The sequence below is a fragment of the Aulonocara sp. 'chitande type north' Nkhata Bay genome, linkage group LG13, assembly GCF_057382095.1.
Source record: "Aulonocara sp. 'chitande type north' Nkhata Bay isolate Kocher_YH1m ecotype deep benthic linkage group LG13, A_spYH_male_GT1.1, whole genome shotgun sequence".
Classification (NCBI taxonomy): domain Eukaryota; kingdom Metazoa; phylum Chordata; class Actinopteri; order Cichliformes; family Cichlidae; genus Aulonocara; species Aulonocara sp. 'chitande type north' Nkhata Bay.
In genome coordinates, this window is record NC_141356.1 from 28,681,130 (window position 1) to 28,702,986 (window position 21,857).

General features: G+C 39.3%; 1 protein-coding gene across 3 annotated transcripts in view; it reads right to left on the reverse strand.

Annotated features, from left to right (window-relative positions):
* Positions 1–21,857, reverse strand: part of dst (dystonin) — a 104,687-nt gene that overhangs the window by 75,796 nt on the left and 7,034 nt on the right. The window contains exons 5-8 of one of the 3 annotated variants that reach the window (XM_086259737.1): positions 5,232–5,293; positions 2,984–3,073; positions 1,236–1,334; positions 82–159 (exon numbers count right to left, since the gene is read on the reverse strand). In XM_086259737.1, coding sequence (XP_086115863.1) covers positions 82–159; positions 1,236–1,334; positions 2,984–3,073; positions 5,232–5,293 — 329 coding nt within the window. Of the gene's footprint in view, positions 1–81; positions 160–1,235; positions 1,335–2,983; positions 3,074–5,231; positions 5,294–21,460; positions 21,570–21,857 lie in introns of those variants that run through there. The other 2 variants (XM_086259739.1, XM_086259738.1) reach the window with 2 other exon arrangements.

Below are 21,857 nucleotides of genomic sequence, written 5' to 3' on the forward strand. Positions count from 1 at the left end.
TTCCAATAGTCAAGCTGATGGTGTATAATTTAAAGAGTGTGTGGCAATATTGGTGAAATTACTCCAGTCACTATTCCTTACCTGCCGCCTCTTTAAATAGTCCAGCGCTATCTGTACATTCTGGAGTCTGTGGAAGCGCATCCTCCCTCTTTCCCGAGGCTGTGGACATAAAAAGGGAAAGGGAGCCATGTGTGCAAATCAGGATCTTCTCAATGTTAAAGGACACATTTTAAAACAATACAAATGACATGGAGGAAACAGGACATGCGTCTAAGGTTCTTACCCACTATTCTGGTAAGATGACATAAAAGAGCAAACACACAAAAGCTCTTTGCACAACAACAGTGGCCATCTCCCTAAAGAAGATATGCTACATATCACGTACCATCTTAGAACATTTTCCACCATTACCACCTGAACATGTCATAACAAATCACGCTTCCTATGACCTGAATAAATCAATATTATTTGCATGTCTGTCTTCAAATCATCACAGAAAGTTGCATAATATGATCACTTGCGGCAGATGCTTGTGAATAGTCAGGGGCCACTGAATGAGGTCATGAAATGGAAAATGCATTCAAGCCAGGATGCAGCAGCAGCTAAAGACTTGCACTGCATTCAGCTACCTTATTTTGTTTAGTAACGATGAAATGACACCATAAATATAAACCCCATTTGGGTAGTGAATGGTACTCAGTTCCCCTTTTGAAGCCTTCTTCTCAAAAGCAGCATATGAAAAATGTCCAGATCATCACGCAAGACTGAAGAGTTTTGACTGTATGACCAATGATGCGCAAAGCTAGTGAAATGAGTATAAAGACCCAAGCTTCATGGACAGCTTCTGTCATATTTTATTGAATCTTTTTAATGATTTTGCAAGATCAGTGAGCCAAATCGCTCTGTCTTTTTTTAACAGGAACAAAAACTGAAAATTAAAAAGCCTGGGTCTTTGGATCAAGGGCACATTTTTTCTGTGCCATCGGTATCACATTCTAATATGAAAGAAATTTTATAATGTGCTCATGAAAAAAGGTGACTATGAAACAAAGTGCTTCATAGAAGGAAAAATAAAATGGCCAAGTTGTAAAATTCGTCCCTGCTAAAGCAAGTATTTTAGACTACAGTAAGCACAAATCCTATAGTGGGATTGTGTCTGTGCTTCTGTTAACTGGTCACAGCACGCCCTGAATTAGTTTGTTACTAAAGGGGGTGGGAGGGCAAGCCACACGTACCCCCTTATCATCATCCACCGTGTCTCCATGCTGCTCAACTGCGCATGCGTCTGTCCCACTCACCAACCGCAAAGTCTTCAGAAAATCACACTCCCTTGGCTTATCATCGAAAAGGCAACACATGGGGAAGAAGAGGAAGACATGGACACACACAGCGGCCAAATCATAAGGAAGTTAGACAGTGGACAGAAACAAGTCAAAGAGTGGAGAACAGAGGAGGAGGAAAGTGGGATGTAAACAGAAAACAGATATGCAGGAGGATGAAAGTTAGTCATACTAATGGGGAATAACTGCTGGGATTCCTTGCATGGGACTACATGCAGTCTAAATATACAGACTAGCAACATATTAACACTGACATGTACTACAGTATGCACAAAAAATATCTGAACGTACTTCGGGTAAATAAAGGATTAACAGGTTAACAGATGAATGAAATACTTCAATACTGAAAACATGCAGTACTTCAGGAGCAAAGCATTGCAGCTACATAGTTTTTACTTTCAGTTTTGTTTGAGTATACATTTTCACAGTACGACTACTCGATACTGCAGATTAACATATTTTAAAATGCTGGTCAGAAACAGAAATTTAAAAAAAAAAAATGTGACTGGTGATGTTGGGAAAAAAAATCTATCTCAGTTTCACTTCCTGGTCATTCCAGGTTTTGCATGACAGAAAGTGGCTTCAGCAAAGTGTTGCTAAAGAAATCCCAATGCTTTGACTTTAACTGTTTATATTTTTTCAATGCAATTCTGCCCACTTAAAAAGATTTTACATCGTATATATAAAGTCAAATAAAAAATATTTAATTTAATGCATATTGTCAAATTAAATTGACGTGTTTAGCATACATCAGTTTAAACCAAGTGTATCCTCTTTAATAATTAATTGTTTTCATAAATGAACCTTGAATTTTATTTATTTCACATGCATTTTACTCTAAATTATTGCTTCGTGCTCATGAGGGTAGAGACTGTTTTTTAGTTGTTTTGAGTGAAGCATTGAAAGTAAAGTGATTATTCCTCTGAGCTGTGATGCAACATTTTATATCACTTGTTTTAAAAGCAGCCTCAGGAGTTAGAGGGCGAAAAAGCTTGTTAGCAAGTTTGTTAAGTGCCCCAATTAATGTGTCAGAAACCACAGTGGGCAACCACAGAGCTGATTTAGAGTTTACATTTCTGAATGACAGACTACTTAAATGTTATATCAAATCCCACATGAGCTTGGCACAACTTGAGAAGTAATACTGCTACTACTATCACAAATAAACAAGTAACAAAATGTGAATGTAAAAAACAAAAGACATACTCTACTGCTCACATTCATCTTAGACTGAGTAGAACAGCTCAAAAAATTAAAAGAATGACCACATGAGGAAGTTGCATTGATGTCACAGAGAAGACAGAGAGGAAAATTCATTAAAAGTGGGATTTTGATGAGTGGGTTTTGGTGGATACAAAAAGTGATTGGATGGTTTTCTCCCAAGAATCCCTCCCTCCCACAATAAGCCATGTGAGTAAGAAGAGGGAAGGGCCAGTGCATCAGTTATGAGATGGTATGACATAGTGCCCCATGGGAAAAAGAACAGTTCTCGCACTCTGTTTATTAAAGTCAAATGAGAATCTGAATGGGTTTGTAAGACTGGTCTCATAGGAAACTCCTCAGGCTAAGAATTCAACTGGATCCACAAGTACCAAAACACTGTCAGTGTTTATGACTAGAGTAACAGAAAAACATGAACTCACCAGTGTATCTCCAGACAAAACCTCCAACAGCGAGATCAGGTTATGTCCATCTCGTAAGTCTTCATAAAGATCATTTATATGCTTTCGTACCTACACAAACAGGGAAGAAACGACACTGTAAACTAACTGCATGCATCATATTAATACCAGACTCTTTTTTTTTTTAATGTAGTTTTAAAAACATTTTAAGAACAGATCTCACAAACAATGAAGGTCTATCACATTCATAAAGTTGGCATGGCAGTCATTGTTTTTGTTGATGCTTCCATGTGTCAATCACTTAAATTGGTTTCATTTAAGGTCTAATTTTGGGAAAACTTGTTTTAGATCACATTCTTAAAACACGCTGAATCTGTTGAGTTGTAGCAGGATATCACTGTGACACCTCATCTTAACACCTGCGAAAGGCACTTTGCAAATCCAGTTTGATGCTTCCTCCTTACAGCAGGCCAATTTCTCCTTCCTGCCCTAAATACCGCGCCTCTGAAATCACCCTGCTGCCCGATGACCTGCTTTCACACAGGGCTTCCAGCACTGTTATCGCAGATAGTGGCCACAGCTGTAGAGCCAAAATAGTCCTGTACCCTTATGTTACTGGATCAGCAAAGCAGGTCCCCGACTATTATTCAGCACCTCTGAATTCTCCGGGGCCACATCTGAGGCCTGCTCACACAGACATTACAATAACTTAAAGTGGCCCGAAATCTGTCGGTGGATCAGAGAATACAATGTAAATATTACAGTAAAACCATTAAGTCAAGTTGAAACAACTAGGGGTAAAACGTTTCTGATGGTATTACTATCTATAGATTTATTGATGTGTCATGTACAGACAGAAGACATTATTTCCTTATTTCTTCTGCCAAGATTGTGGTAAAGTTTACATGGTGTGTTGATGCAAGCTGTAGCAAGCATTTCCTCAAGGTAGGAACTAGTAGATTCTTCTCGTTCACCCTTTTTTTACTTTTGAAAATAATAAAACATTTCTGCTTAACCTCACATGTAACCAACCATCCATAAGTCATAACCAGTCACTGATAACAGGAGGCCCATAGAGGACTGATTTTAAGAAATCAGTTCTTTATTCCAAGTTTATCCTCGTATTTGCTGATAATTGCATGAAAAGCACAAAATACGCTTATTTCATATACAGATTAACCAGACACTTTAATAGGTATACCTGTTCAAGTGATGGTTAACTCAAATATCTAGCCAATCACATGGCAGAAACTTAATGAATTTAGGCATATAGGTGCATTTCAGTGCAAGCCATCCTTCCAAGACCAGAAATATCACAATCTTAATAGCAATCAGATGCATGCATGTCTATATATATATATATAATATAAAGTCAAAATGCTTTTTTATATTTTGCTTTGTTCATTGAATTTATTTTTGCAAGACACCACATTTGACTACGAATGGATTAAAAACGCTCCTCATTCGGGAAGCTAATGCAAAGAGTTGCAAACTGATTAAGTGGCTGCACAGAACAAAGCCGGACATTTATTTTTGCTTCAAAATGTTTGTCGTATTGGCATTTATTCAGTTTTAATACAGACAGATAAAGACGTCCTACTCACAGGAGCATAGGATTAGGAACTAATCAGAACTAATGAGCAGCTCACTTTTTTCTCTGCTTCATTATGTTTTCTTTTCTTTTTAGGGACTTTATTTAAACTGAAGCAAATGAAAAAAATGTAACTGAACTACATATTTATAACTCGCATTACATACTGGACATAATTGAGACTTTGGTGATTAATGTACCACTTATGCAAGAACCTCATAAAGACAACACTGTAAATTGCGCCCAGATTCTTTTATTACAAAGACATATTAGACGAGACGTGCCAGTGCTTGTCTGTCTGTCTGCTAAAGTGTTTCATTAAATCCACACAGATTAAAACGCCACAGTAAGCATTTCAAATTCCTGAGTCAACAAAAGGCAATCATTTGCTGCAACAGTGCAGCAGAGCATGTCCTTCTAAATGACTTTTAATAAGCTTTAACAACATCTGAGGAGGAATGTTAACGTGTTAAGACCTAACAGGGAAAGTCATATTACTTAGCCAATAAATAATGAAGAACATGAAAATGGTTTTTCAAGCTGCTGTGGAGAAAAAATGTTGGAACACTAGCAAGCATTCAGACTGAATCTATAAACGCCATGGACACAGAAATTGGGATATTAAAAAATAATTTAGAAGTTCAAAAGAAGCACTCATAAATCAGCAATGATTCTTACCTTCACCAGATGCTGGTTTATCCATTTTGTAAATGTCTTCTTTTGCACTCTGTCTCTTTCATCTGCAGAGAAAAAAAACACTTTCTTTAGATTTGGTGTTTTGGCAACATACACCCCTTTTTGTAAATGCCACCACTAAAGAAGCTTAATCCTGCTATGCATACCTATTCTACATAACCTTTTGGTATGCTTTGTGTTTAAAGTAGCAACAGGACATTATGCAAAGTGTGAAATAAAATCTTCCCCAATGTATGTATGAAGGTAAAGGTGGTTGTTTTTCCCCACAGACGGGCATCTAAAATGTGCTGTAAGTGTTTCAAATAAAATAATATATTTCCTGTGCCAGTAAGTCACTCTGTAATATTAGTTTGTGGATTTACAGCTTTGATGAAAATCATGTTGAAAAGTAAGTAGAGAAAATATGCCCCAGTGTCTCTAAAGAGACAGAAATAACTGTAGGACAGTGTTTTTTTGTTTTGCGTCACCATAGCAGCCAGACTTCTTGCAGAAAATGGCATATAGGTGGAACCAGGAAACAAATGGATGCAATTAAAGGAGAAAAAAACAAGAAAACTAAAAAATGAAATCAAGTTAAGTTTTAAAATATGTTTCTCAGTAACATAATAACGACTGAGAAAAACTACACTCTTTTCTAAACAGTGACTTGTTTAATATTTTTCATCATATTTTTCTTTGAGTTGGACGTCCATTCACTGGCAGAGGCAAACCAGAATCAACCCTGTCACCACAGCTATGACTCATTTCCCCTGATTCCACATCTTCCAGCTTCCAGCAACTTATCCTCATTGAACAGAAAAAAACTCACATGCTCAATCAATAACATGACTACACCATCTGTCGGCCAGATCACATTCATTCCAGCAACACTGTGGAAGCCTGAAGCTCTTACTGCAGACGAACAACACAGATAACCTCCTGTCTTTACTAATCTTCAGCGTGGAAGATTAGGCTTGCAAAATAAGTTTTGCGTAAGGACATTTTACCTGCAGTTAGTAAGAAGCAAGTACAGGCATGACTAATCTTTTTAAGGAAATGACAAAAACCAGTAAGACGAACACTAACCCATGCAGCACATTAGCGCTACCAAGTGCTCCCTACGTTCCCTCTCTGTCATTAGGCGGTACTTCATTGTCTGCACCCCTTCCTGAGGGCTGTCGAGAGGATCGCGATCCAGGTACACAGATGCCATGCGGATAAGTGACTGAAGAAGAGGCAGCAGCAACGGTCTCCCTCTTCTCGCCTGCTTGCCAACCACCCTCTAGGGCTCTAGCTGTGACTCCCTCTCTCGTCAAACTTCCAGAACGAGTCCTGTCAGGTTTTCCATGGCAGCTTGCTAATTTTGGTTTCCATGTGGTTCACTGTTTATCTTGCAGCAGCGCTCAAAAATCATATAAGAAAGTCAGTGTGCTTCATGGAAAAAAGGAAAACGGAGAAATTGCTCCTTGTTAGCTGACTATTAACAAAGAACTAGTTTCTTTAAACCATGTATCACACTTTCTCATGACATCATGTTTCACTTAACTATTTCACATATCAGATGCATCTTGTGCAATATAAACATTATCAACTGTGAGCCCCAATTTTCAAGAGTGCAAAAATAATCATCTTTCTATTGTTCAACTGCCGCCAAGACTTAAAATGTTTACTCCAGGAAAAACAACTGAGAACACTTTAAGTCAAAGAACGGCCAAAACCTCCTATTACGCAACATGAATAATAACAGTTTTTAGTTGAAGTCCTTCATCTGTTTTCTTATCATACTGAACATCACAGTTATATAAGACAAAAAATGAAAGTGCTCTTGTAGTGACAAATGATGCTTCAGAAACTTGCATACTTGCATCCAACACACTGTATTGCAATGCATGGCTATATACATAACTATAATATTTGTTTGTAATATTGTAATCCTGCATTTTGAAAGCATTAGTTTCTAACAAGAACTGAGCCACTCTGTATCTACCTAAGTTTATAAAGGACAGCATATTCTCTGTGGAGTCACAGAGTCTGAAAGATGCCCACACAGTATATAAGCTCCCTTTTCAATGATATAGCAGCTTTGCATGTGAAGGGAAAGAGTCCTTCAGGTTTATAATGAAGCTCGAAACATGCATTTACAGAACAGGGCGCCTTCAGAGCTCTGTGACTGTATTCTCTGCAGATTTGTACATTTAGCTCATCTAAAAATAGTGCATGATTAAAAGCAGCTGAGAATTCAAAAGTGGGTTGGACTGATAACTATTACTTTTTTGATAATCTGCACAAAGCTCAAAGACTGAATTTAAAAAAAAGATACAGTGCAACAAAACTAATCAGGAGAAGCAAATTGAAAGGAAAAGCAAGAGTGATGCAGTGAAACCCCTTCCCAGCAGCACTGCTGTGTCATTGCTGATGTGAATGTCCCCGTGACTCCGTCGTGCAGCTGAATCACACAGAAATAAAGCAGTGCACTCTGCAGCAGGACACCAATTTGCTGCGTAATGCCCATGTCTAAGCTCTCTGCTGCATAATGCATAAACCTCTCCTGAAAAGCTCATTAATATAGATTGACTGGGCAAGTTTTCCAGGAAACTCTCCAGCTCAGAGCAGAGGTCAGGAGCTGAAAGAAGTGTCATCAACCAGCTTTCAATCACAGTCAGTAACAGATAACCTTAGAGCACATGATTTCACATACTTCACAGATTACTGATAGCGCACAGTCAATACACTCATATCAATAAATGTCACAGCATGGCAATCAGGTTGACATTATTGCTGCCATTCATGTTTAAATACAGTATAAATAGATAATGAACAGTTTAGCATATTATTATGTGCTACAAAGCAAGTCATTTCTGTAAATAAGCTTCCTAAATATTATTAAAGTGAGTTTAGTGGTATGGTGCCCTCTTGAGGACTTAACAAGAATAAAAGTGCTCTATAAGTGCAGCCTGAAAACTATGCCTTATAATTCTAGTGATATATTATTTGTCTATGAAATCAGTGAAGATCAGATATTAAACAGCAAGTACTCAATCTCAGCCCCTCTAAACTAAAGTCAGACCTAATGTGTTTATACAAACGTCTCGTCATGATATAAAACTTTATCAGCCTTATCGCACACTTACTTATTACAGTTAATAAATTCTATGATTGCACTGCTTGGACTTTTGTTTCATCTTATATGCGGTGCCACATTTAAGGTTCCAGTGACACAGGCGTAGAGACAGGCCAATGACACCCCTGACAACCACAGGTCGTTTGAGAAGATTGGTTGCCGAGTGCTTGCACACGGTCAAAGTGACCCCTGCTAGCGATTGCTAGCACACACTGTGACTTTGTGACCCACTGACAGCCAGCAGCTGCTCACCAACCGGTCCAGCAATACACATTTTTCCCAGAAGGTTGCTGGCCATGCTCTTGGCCTGTGTGGCTGAGGCCTTATTGTGCTAAAACAATGCTGTGCAAACGTGCATTTGAGCCATCTACTTTCTTCCACTTATCCAGTTCAGGTTTGTGGGAGCCTGTTCCAGCTGTCACAGGGTGATCGGGAGGGTGCACCCTGGACACATCGCCCATCTGTCACAAGTCAACATGTAGATACTGATACAGCATTTCAGTTATGACTAAAACATGTGTTACTTATTACTGAAATACTGAATTAGTATATCATTTGAGTATGTAGATGAAATCTCTTTAATATACTGGCTCAACCCCATTCGGTTACATCAGTGACACACAACATCCATGCAGTTCATTTTAGCAGTTATCTGAATGATGCCAAAAACTATGATACTGTCAATAAATAAGTAAGAAAGTGAGGAAAACATCATATGAACTAATTAATAACTCAATACTTGAGGTAGTAAATGTATGATGTTCGGAAACCTTTGCAAAGTAATTAAACTTACAGCGTGTGATTGCTTGTACGTGTCTGTTTAAATGTTCTCACTTTGGTAGATGATTCACCTCCACCAAAAGTCTGGGAACCGGATAACTGGATTGTGACCTCTGACTTTAAACGGTTGATGTTTGAAGAATCACAAGTTGTAGAAAGCCCGACCCGACAAACCACCATCCTAACGTCTACAACCTCAGGCGATGTCTACAGAATGCATTTATCAAAACCTTCTTCCGATGAGCAAATTTACACCGAGGCAGGAAGTCAAACTGGTAGTAATTAAGGTGTTGTTTACTGCACAGTCTTACATCGCAGTGTGTGAACATATTCAAGTGAATAGTTTCTTTTAACAATGACAGCAAACAGCAGTGCTGTGAATCATTAGCCACAGCAGCCAGTCTTGTATAAAACTAGATGATGAGCATAACACTGTTGTGAGGCCTGTGTGCACTCGGTCTGCAGTCCATGCCGAGTGCAAGCCAAGAGTCCACCCACAGCATTCGAACGGTCAGCCTGAGACACTTATTTGTAGACCTCAGCAAAGCACATGTGCATGGCTATAAATAGCTACAACCCTAAACCATGCTGCCCCTGCAACTGCAGGCTACATAATCTGTGCCACTCAGGTGACATCCTTCATTTTCTGCCACGCAAAGATGAGTGAAGCGAAATCGTCCTTGTAATAGAAGTGAATGTATTTATTTGAACAGAGATTAAAGTTGCATAAGTTTGTATCCTTTGATTTTGGAATCTGATTGATGTAGCGCAAAACAAAACGGATCAAATCCTATGATATGTTCTCCAGCATCGAATTTGCATATTCAAAACTACATATTCAACACATGAAACTGATTTTGTACCCAAATAAACAATTCAGATTCTAATTTGCTTTCAACTGACTTTCAGAAAATGAAAAATCAACCCAGCAGTAGTACAGCCTACCCTTTGACTGGCTGTTCAATTTGTAATTTCATCATTCTGTTTAAACAGAAGCAGAAACACAAACAGATGAATTTCAGTTTTCCTGAGAACATCTGGCAGAGAAGGACAGGGACACCCTTTGGTATTTTGTTATGTCACAATGCCTAAAATATCCTCACATTCTGAGAGGAGCAAAGAAAGCTCTACCAATCACAGTCCACCCTATGTAATCCCTTTGCTCTCATATGTGAAGGAAATAAAAACAAGCATAAAGCCTAAACTCAAGAGCACTCAACCTTCAACCCACTGACGAGGACGCACTGAACGTTCTTGCTCAACGGCCTCCTTTCACAGCTCTTATGCTGCAGCCACTTCAGTAAGCAAAGGCCTGTGTGCTTTATTTAGAGTACAAGGTAACCCATTGCACCTTTATTTAATAGTGACTCTGGTCATTTAAAAAAAAAACCTCAAATAATTCAAATAATAAGCCCCTCCTCCACACAGTGGTGATCCTGCTCATACACTAACATACATTAAAAAAAATAAAATAAAATAAACCTTTCACTAAATGCTCCATCAGGACAAAACCTGTTCAGTCTTTGCGTGTTCCTTTTGAAAATGTTGAAATAAATCTATTTATTATATCACTCTACATCATAATTATGGTGTTTATTATTTAAACGCTTATTATGTTTCGAAGCAAGAGTGCACACTCGTGGCCTACAGCTGTGGCTTTGTGAGGCTGCACATTAGAAGAGTGGCGCTTTGAGCAAAACACCAACATGCTGGTGACCCCTGGTTTTTGTCAATCGAAGGTCGGCAACCTTTGCTATCGAAAGAGACATTTTTGAGCTATTTTTCTACCCCCCAAAAAATCTATATGGAGATGCAAAACGTGGCTACTTATGATTATTTGATACTTTAACTGCATTTTCAGTTTCTTATTTTGGATGTTTTGCTAATTATTTTAATTCTTTTTTCTTACCAAAAAATAGATCAAGTAGAGGAAAAACAGTCTAAACTACTACTTCAACTGCCTTTTCTTCTACTAACATTATGCTTCTGAAGCGCACATGTACATAAAGACAATGGCGAGTCAGAATGTTTACCAAATACATACCATATTTGCTATCTTAGCATATTGCCCTAAATAGCATAATCGCATTTCCTAATTAGTGATAAACACAGTCTACGGCTAAGCTGGTATAGCTTTAGGGCTGCCACAAACGATTATTTTGATAGTCGACTAATCAGATCATCATCCACTGGACGTAAAACTACAGCTTACAGTCCGTTATTACACTCTTAAATCCTGCTATTATTCCTGCGTCTTTTGCGATCTTACAAAGCTTCAAACGACACGTCGACTATTAAATCAGTCGTCGACGATTTTGATAGTCGACGTAATCGTGACTAGTCGACAAATCGTGGCAGCCCTATATAGCTTTGAGGGCCATAACTCATAATCCAAACTAAAATGAAATGTTAATGTGATGGTGATGGAGCTATGTAAGAGACACGTGACACATACCACAGTCAATCAAATCAGAAAAAAAAATAGTGATAGGACCGAGAGACTGTCAGCCCTTAAACATCAAATCTCTTGCAACTTACAGCAACCTAATATTACTGATTCTATTATTCAACAGCATATGCCTGTCAAACTATAAATTGGAGGTTTATATAAGCTGAATCACAACAGAGGACGACTGGTGGCTCAGTTCAATATGATCAGCTGCAATCAGTGTGTGTTTTAATAGGCACGCTGACATCATTGTTCCTGGTGTAAACAAAGACAGAAAAACATCATAGAGGGGGAGATACCGGAAGGTGCATTTTTCCCATTCTTTGTAAGTGAAATATTGTAGCCAGTAGGGTAGGGCAAAGACAGAGGTATGTGACTGGAACAGGTTGCCAAGCCTTCAGAGCAGCCTGTTCAGTCAGTCTTTGCTTTTTTGGAGACTAAAGTAAAGAAGAAACCATAATATTAATTTGTTTATGACTCCTTTCCTACAACTGCTGCTGAGAAAGTGCAGGCTCTACATTAAAAACGGGACAGCATGAACCAATGCTGCATATCCTTAAATTAAAAGAGCCATCGCTTTCTGAAAACGTGCAGTAGCTGCAATTTTAGCTGGATACACAGACAGAAAATAATAATTAATGACTATTCTCACCATTTCTGGTGTAATAATGATGCGCCCTGCTACACCCATGGGTGAACTGACCCTTGATGAAATACAAATGGAGCATAAAGATGAAGCTGGCAGCTTACCCACAGACATGAGCTGTAACTACTCAGGTACTCAGCAAAGTCCAGCAGAGGAAACAGAGAGCCATTAATGATAGCTAATGGCACATAAATACAGACTTACGGCACTTGCTTGAAAACACACACTCACACACGCTCAAACACACACAGCTGCAAACAATCCAATAGCTTCCATTTCTTCAGCAGCTGCACCTGCCTTATTGGACCATGACACCAGTGAATATTTGGCTCAAATGTGGCCCATATCTGTAGATTTCTGTGCGCCATATTTGGCCTTGACTAAGACCATTGACTCAAGGTGAATCAGCCACAGGTTCACTCTATATGTAGCCCACAAAACACTTGTCATAACACACATCAAGCCCATCTCATAACTTTGTTGGCCAGGTTTGCCCGACACAACGTTTGCCAACGTCCTAATTGAGACGTCACTCAGATTGCACTCAAATTTTGCTGCTCTCCACTGTTGTAAAACAATGACCACTCAACATCAACAACTGATTCTTTTTCTTTTTTGAAATTAAAGAAACACCGATTCACAATTCACACTGTTTTACAGACCATAAGAATAAAACAAAATTAAACAAAGCCACATTTTTCCATCATTCTGAATTATTTTGTCCTAGTTTCCCTCCCAGTTTCTCTCCAGGTACTCGGGCTTCCTCTCAGAGTCCAAAGTCATGTAGTTACTGGGGTTAGGTTAACTGGTGATTCTAAACTGTTGATAGGTGTCAATGTGAGTGCAAATAGTTGTCTGCTTCTCTGTGTTAACCCTTTGACAGACTGGCAACCTGTCCTGGGTATACCCTGCCCTTCACCATATGGTATCTGGGATAGTTTTAACCCCTCCTTCAACCCTAAATTGGATAAGCAGAAGAGAATGGGTGGATGGATGGATGGATGGATGGATGGATGGATGGATGGATGGATGCATAGTTCAACTGTATAAGATACACAAAGCTAATAATTATCTAGATTTGTTCTTACAATATTAAAAGAGACAGAATATTCAATGGTATCTATAAGGTGGTTCAGTGGTCCTTACTAAATAACTCTGCCTTTTTTTCCCACAGATACTTCCTCATAAGGAATAATAAGATATGATTAGCACCATTCCACTTTCAGTCAAAACAATGATTCCCTTCACGCTGTACAAAAGCAGGTATCCCCGTGCACTCATTCAGGTTTTTCCACTAATTTGCCATTATTGCGAAGCTTATATGCTACATTAATTTCTTACAAGTGAGCATAGCAATAGCTAAATCTAATATGAATTCATAATGTTTTCATTTTCACCAGTTACACAAGGTATAAGGATAATCACAAGAGTATTGAAATGGTTTTTAACCAGCAGGTTTCGTGATGTGAAGGCAAACCAAAAAGCAATGGAACAACTCATTTACAGTTTTTCTCAGTCGCTTTGGTGCATTTCTCACAACAGAATTGAACTCTCCACCACTACTAAGGCACTTCTCAAAACAATTAGTGCAAACTGCAAAACATGGTGGATAACTTGCAAAAGTGAGTCACTCCATCAAAAAGAAAAGTCAGGTGTCCAAAATAAGTTGTCAATGCATCAACAACAAATCCCTTGAGCAAAACAGACAATACATTCATCAAAAGCAAGTACTGATACCAAACAAAGTGTCAGGGCTGTCACAATTACAAGTCATTAGACCAGCACCTTTGGTCACAAAATCACATGGTCTGAACATGTTCCCATTGTGACGGATGTCTTTGTAGGTGCTTCCCAATGACATGTCAAGTCCGGACCGCATGCATGGCATGTTGAAAACCATAAATTGTAAAGGACAATCAAGACACTCCATATGCACTCTTGATAATATTTAATTGAAACTGTTCACAGCATTGTGCAAACTGGGGAAATACAGTAAATCAAACATTTTACAGCAAACATAAACTCACTTAGACAGTAAACCTCACTCCAGTGGTTATGAAACAAAAAAACAAAACTGAAAAACAGACACTGCTGCATATCAATCATTGATATCTAGACGCTCCCGTCTGTCTGCCCACATATTTGCATCAACATCACAGCGAATGTCAGCTCTATCGATGCATCGGGGAAAGTATCTTCTGGAGTGTCAACTCCACTCTCTGCAGGACTCTGCTGTGATGTCATCACAAGCTGCATCCATAGCTGCTAGCAGGGTCATTTGGGTATGTGGATGCCTGTCATATACCTTCCACCTCCAGGAAGAGAAAAACTCCTCAATTGGATTTAGGAATGGAGTGTAAGGAGGAAGAAACTCCATAAGTATCCTATCGTGTGCTGCAAACCACTGCCCGACTACAGCAGAGTGATGGAAGCTAACATTATCCCAAACCACTACATACATTGTCCGATTGTCACCAGGATCATCCCTTTCATTTTGTGGGATTAGGTCCCTATAAAGAGCGTCCAGAAAAGCCAACCGGTGTTGTGTATTGTATGCACCAATACGAGGAATATGGGTGTGAACGCCATTTTCTGAGATTGCTGCACACATTGAAATATTTCCTCCTCGTTGGCCTGGGACATCAATGGTGGCTATTTCTCCAATGTGATTTCGTTCACGCCTTTTGCAAGATTGAATCCCGCTTCGTCAAGATATACAAACGTGTGCAGGGGTTTCATGGAAACTCCTCCAAAATAGGGTTTTCAAAATGGGTGTATGAATCGTTTGACAAGCTGTTCAGCAATTTTGAGTGCACTGACACAAGCAATGCAATGAAGACTATTAGTTGTAAGGACAATGACTATTCAGCCGGTACAAGTATGAATAATTGTGACATTCATGATGAAAGAAAGGAGATAGTGATGAATAGGAAGTCAAACGTGACCATTCTTTAGATATTTGTACTCACTCAACTGCTTCATGTCCAAAGGCATTTGCCTTTGGACGCAGTGAACGTGAAACCGCCACAGGGTTGTGCCAAAACGACTACATGTTGTGGTGGTTGAACTAACTGTTGTGCAATGTTTAATTCTGTTGTGAGAAATGCACCAAAGCGACTGAGAAAAACTGTAATGGCTGTTCCACTTTAAAACATGGAGCAAGGAAACCTGCTTCCTCTTGCCACTGCGCCACTGCTTCCCAGCAACGGCTGCATTTGGGAGAGAAGGGTGTTGCTGCTGGAGCGGGAGAGGAAAGGCTCCAGAGCATGAGTCAGGGGTGGGACACAGAGACTCACAAGATGATCTCATGTAAGCGGAGCTAAGCGGGCCTGTGGAATGAGGTTCAGTCATGCTGGTCTCATCACCATGACAGCATATAAATACAACAGAGAGCATGTATTGCACTCAGGCACAGATTTGTTTTAATGCAACGACACTGGACTGCAGTAAAGCCATATTACAGATAGATAGATAGATAGATAGATAGATAGATAGATAGATAGATAGATAGATAGATAGATAGATAGATAGATAGATAGATAGATAGATAGATAGATAGATAGATAGATAGATAGATAGATAGATAGATAGATAGATAGATAGATAGATAGATAGATAGATAGATAGATATGACAAAAATAGTAAGTTGCAATTCTGTCGCTGAAGACAAGGGAATAGTAAAGAAGTGTTTTAAGAGTTGTTATGTTTTTTTGAAATGAGATTTATTGATTAGATCCGTGAAGGACCTCGCAGCAAGAACAACATCATGCTTTAGCACTTGCTGTAAACAAAATGTACTGGCCAATAGCAAGAAAATGATCAGGCATTTGATTACTGACTGTAGATAAGAAGCAGTATGATCTAGGAATGCATCTTGGCGAAACCTGCAAAACGAAACTGAGAGCACTCTGAGGGTATGGAGAGTGTGAGTGTGTGTATGTCGTCCATTTCTGTGTGCCTTCATGTTGGGTGTGTGTGAGTGCTTGTGTCTGTGTATGCTTGTTTGTCTGGTGTCAGGTCACATCTTAGACTCTCCCTCTCTCTTAGAACATCTCAGGCTCCCCCAGGTATGGGGCCTATTTTCCCAAGCTACATTCCTTGCCAGTGGCTGGTGTCCCCATGGACTGGTGCATTAGTACTTCTCGGGGTCTGGGGCTGGGTGCTCTGGTGTGTACTGGCTCACTCCCAAGGGCCACTTGGTGGGCCTTGGGAGTGAGCCTCTGCTAGGGGCTAGGGGCTGAGCCTCTGCTAGGGGCTGGGGTGCCCTTGGGTCTCTGGGCCCAGAGCTCGGTCTGCTCTGGGATAGCTGGCTTCCAGTGCACCACTGAAGCCATCTGGTGCTTCTGCAACATGGATGCTGGGTCTCTCCTCTGCTCTTCTCTGAGTCGGGGCCGCGGTAGTACCTGCGGTGGTCCTACTGAAGCTCTCGTGCTCTGGGGGGCCTGAGGATGTCTGGAGCCCAGGTCTCCTTCATGTCTGCTTCAGGTCCTCAGCTACCCACTTACATGGAGAAACATTACGAACACAAGCGCACTCACACAAACAGGTGTACATAAAAGTGTTCACACAGGTGTTCACGCAGGTATTGACAAACACACTATCTTGGGCTGCTGCTGCCTCTAAAAAATCTTGTACTATTACTGTGTGTTTTCCAGTAACATTGTTTTTTATGCATATATTGGTTGTTGCTGTGGTTGCTCTGCTTTTTTTTCTCAACAGCTGTTGAAGCAGTGTTTTTCTTTCTTTATCCCTTTTCATGTCCTCTATTTTCCCTTCTTCTCCTTTTGTTAACTTTCTTCCCAACTTCTCTTTCCTTTTTTTCCCCTTTTCCGCTCCCCAGTCTCATCCGTTATGGTTGTAATAATCCAAAATAATAAAAAACTAGTTAAGTTCTAATAAAATATGACTATCAAGTGGACAATTATAGTGAAAACCGTAAGGCTTCACTTGTGAAAGTACATCTGTTTGGCATTTTTTGGCCTTCGGACAACAATTCAAGACAACAATGCCGAACAGGACGCGGGAAAAAAAAAGAAAAAGATGATAAAGCTGAAATCAGAAACTGATCCAGAAATCTAATGTAATTTTTCTGTCATGAGCAAATGAATCTGCAGCTATCAGATGCATAATATGGCAGGACAAAGCTCATTTTCTTCCTTTAAATAAATTCCTATAAATAAATGAATTTCAGGAGTATCACCTTAATCACCATGGCACATGAACATGTGTCTGCAACTTGTATCTTGCTTCCATTAAAACAAAGTATCTTTTGTACGGTAGCAGACTGTCTCCATACAGCCAGCCTGCTTTGTGTGTGGGCCACTAGGCCATTTGAATGTGATGAGTGGGCTGTCGACATAGAGCAAAGGGGTTGGGCTGCACAGCCCAGGAGGGTGGACAAAGGCAGTGACTGTGCAAAACATGCAAAGCTCTCACTTGCCTCTGTGTGTGATAAAACAAGGCAATAAAAATATTAAAAGGGGTTAGCTTAAATCATACGAAGATATTTTTAAGTATCTGCAATAGTCCTGCAAGTCATAATGAAGAGCACAGAGACTCACAGAGAGAAATCTGACAGACACACTGGCAGACCACACCCTAATAAAAAACAGAACAGGCATCCTAAAGACTGGTTCAGTGCTTTGTATGAGTACTTGCAAATAACACACATTTTTAGTACCTAGCTGGTTACAGTACACATCTTCTTGAAAATTTATTACAAAATTGGAGGATTTTGTGTAATGTGCTTTATTAAAATCTGCAAACAAAAATGTATGTGTACTGTAAGGTTTACTGGTTAAATAAACATTTCCAGCAAGATTCTCCTTTATCAGCAGGCAAAACATGTGCATGTGGGGTTCTTATTTCAATTATTACATTGTTCCTCCAATGTAATAAAACCATCCAGGCCATCAAACTTCTTAAGAACAAAATGAACTGCAAGAAAAGCTGACTGAACCACCAAATGGTTAATCCATTAAATCTTTCCTGATTTCGAAGGATCATCAGCTGTTAAGAAACCCAGTGGCCCCTTCATCCTGACAGCCTACCAAGCAGGCTCTGCTAGAACAGTGTGATCCCATACAGCCACTGCCCAGTGCCATTAAGCACTGCATGTTTCTAAAAAACATGTCTTTAACTCATTCCTCGAGTTTACAGTCTTTTGTATGTGTACCCTGCATTGAATTTCAGTTCAACCCAAAGCAGTCGCTCTGTTTAACGTATTATTAGTGCAAGTACCTAATTAGTGCCACATTCCTACATCAGGTATAATAACAGCAACATACTTGCCCTCATTTGATGGCAATTGTGGCAATTCTAAGACCTATGAACTCACATTAGCTCAGAACCACAGTATGTTTGTAAATTGATTTAACTCTTCAATGGTAAAGTGTACAGAAGGTAATATAATATATTAAAGCCAAAAGTGTAAGGACAATAATCAGCATAATAAACGTATACGTTCCTTGTGTTTGCATTATAAGCATGAGTGATAAATACATAACTGATACCAAACAATTATAAAAGTTATTATTTACTGAACAAAGCATTCACACTCAGTAGTGACCCAGTGCAGCATTATCTACCCATCCATTTTTTTTAACTGCTTATCTTCTTAGAGGTTGCAGGAGCCTATCAGAGTTGTCATAGGGCAAGAGGCAGGGTACAGAGCACCAGTCCATCGCAGATAATACACACCAATCACCAATTATCTTAACAAGCATGTTTGGACAGTGGGAGGAAGGCAGAGCATCCACTGAAAACCTACAGAAACAAAGGGAGGACATGCAAACTCCACACAGAAAGCCCTAAGCTGACAAGGAGCATCAAAACTGCACCACTATTCTATTTTCACTAATAACATGTTTGACATAATTTATCTAATAGCTTTATTCAGTGAGCACAGAGTATTCATGGTTAAGTCTTAAAGCTGAAGGCACAGTATAGAAGTGTATACTTAACATGCACACTTCATTATTTCTTTACTTGTCACAAATCTTGTCATCACTGCACTACTGAGAAATGTTATCGCACACCGAAATGTTTCCTGACATCACGGAGGCCTAGTGTGCCTGAATTTCAACAGGTAAAAATGAAAACAAAACAAACAAAAATCTGTCTCTTAGCCTGCTCACTGGCTTTTCTGTTTACTGGTCTGTGTTTGCTTAGTTACTGTTGATGAATTTGCTATGAAAAAGCGACTCTTTGATACTCTGGCCATCACATGGAGAGACGCTTCAGGCTGTGATCGTATCAACTGGAAATAAATAAAAAATAAAGCGATTTTTAGACAACGTCCAATGGAAAAATGTCTCAGCTCTGAAGAAAACAACATACTTAATGAACAAAAGGTTGCACAGGATTGATTTAAAGAGATTTATCAGCATTACCCATATGGAAAAGATATATATACATCTTATAAAGTTTGTATCTGTCTTGTGTGAAACTTGTTTGAAAAGCATACAAGAGTGAAAACAGATATAAGATCCCTAGAAAAATTATATAAATGAAACTTCTATGTTTTGGATACTTACTAAAACAATATATGAAAGTGGCCACTTTCATGAGTAAATCATATAAGCCTTATATGATTCACTATATGAAGTAGGCCACATCTGATGCAAGTCTTTTATAAGTTTTTTCTATTTCTTTTCCATATGGATATCATCCGCTTATAAACACGACTTATTAAGGCAACTCAATCCAGTAATTTCATCAAACTTCTCCTGTTGTGTAAAACTGCAGATGCAAACAATCCAGAACTTTGTAAAGAATCACTTCAGCTCATAAGTAATGTGTTTCTGCTTTCTTTAACAGACTCTGGTAAATGAATACTGAAAATCTTTTTACTTTAACCATCAAAGTTTGTTGTTTTTTTCTCCGATGAAGTGCAGAACGTAACCAAAATAGATTGGCTATAAGAAAACTCACAAACAAACCTTAAGTTTTAACCAGGGTCTGTCTGTCCAAACAATTCTGTGCAGAATAATATCAATAAGTCCAAAACAAGGACACTAAACCTATTTCATTTTTCTTGACATAGTGATAAACTGGTTAAACAGTAACATATAAGCATTATTCTGCAACGACAATGCTTCAGACTGATGCAAAATAGTTTCTTAAAATGATGAGGAAAACAGAAAAGAAGCACCTTACCCTTCCTTGATAAGTTCATATTTCATGCAACTGTTGATGCAGAGTTAACGTTTTCCCTAAAATCAGTTTATAACATCTAAAGCGGATCACAGACTAGCTGTGATGGCAAAAGAACACTCAAAAATAAGTCTGCTTGTTGTCTTATTGCAGCTCTTCTGCCGGAAGACACCAGCCACAGATTCCTAATGATGCTACATCATATGATCCCATTAGAGTGCAGTCGGGGCGTTTAAGCCTTATACCACAGCTGACTGTGCCTGCTGGCTAAAATACTCAACAGCTGAGAGAACATACTCGCAACAACTATCTGGTACAACAGGGCATAGTAATAGTTACATGTTGTTCTGATGCTTCAGATTCAATGAACAGGAAATACAAGAGTTGAAAGCATGACTGTCTGTTTGAATTTTGCCCTACCGGATCTCCAGAGGCCTGCTACGAGAATGCATGATTATGAGATGTCAAGATCTAGCCGTCGCATATATGCTGAATGAAGTTAGCCCTTTATGTGTGATGGATTTGTTCTATTTAATGAGATAGACCCAAAAGGAGCAGCCAGAAAGCTACTGATGAGAGCTGACGCGTAGCCTGCTATGTCATTGTCCTGCCAGGTCTGAAGCACCAGACATTTGAATTTCATTCCTGTAAGCGAGATCATTTTAAACATACAATAATAATAATAATTTACATTTTGAAAATATGATTTGCTCATACTGAAGACTTGTTTTATCCACTTGGACCTTGACGCTTGCAATCAGAGTTTTTCCTAAACATATTTCAAGACTAATGTTTTTAATATAACAGCTAAATAAAATAATTAATAAGCCTCCTATTTAGTGAACAACTATGATGACAAAAACCCTTTGTTTGGACTATTCAAAATCAACCTAAATGTGATGTCATGCAGGAAATATTCCCACTTTTTCCACAGCAGTGATAAAGACACGAACACCAGCCAGTCACCAGAGAGCGAGAACGGGGGGAGCAGGCTGACATTTGTTGAACTGTCAAGCAGCAATCAGGCAATTTCTTCTTCGCCCTAAAGCTGACACATATCCATTCAACACTGACTCTCCTACCTTTGTATTTTTCCAATACATCCTCATAAGCTTGGAGGTATTCCTGTTCGTCCGAAAGCGCATAAGCCGGCGGTGCGTACTGAGCCATAACCCGGGCTTCCCAAACTGGACATTCACCAGCGACGGACAGGGACACAGCACGAGTGAGTGTGTGCGTGCGTGTGTATGTGTGTGGATTCAGAGTGTAATCGGCGGTGTTGTTGTACGAAAGGAAACGCCCTACAACCCTCCCTTGTCTGCGCTCCGACCAATAGGCGACACTTCCTCTCCGGACTTCACCAGATTGATAGGAATGACTGTCGTACAGGCTACACTGGAAAAAACAACCTAAGGTTCATTTTTTTAGCATGTCACTTAAATCAATACTGGCTTTAAGGATAAATTAAAGCCATTTCAA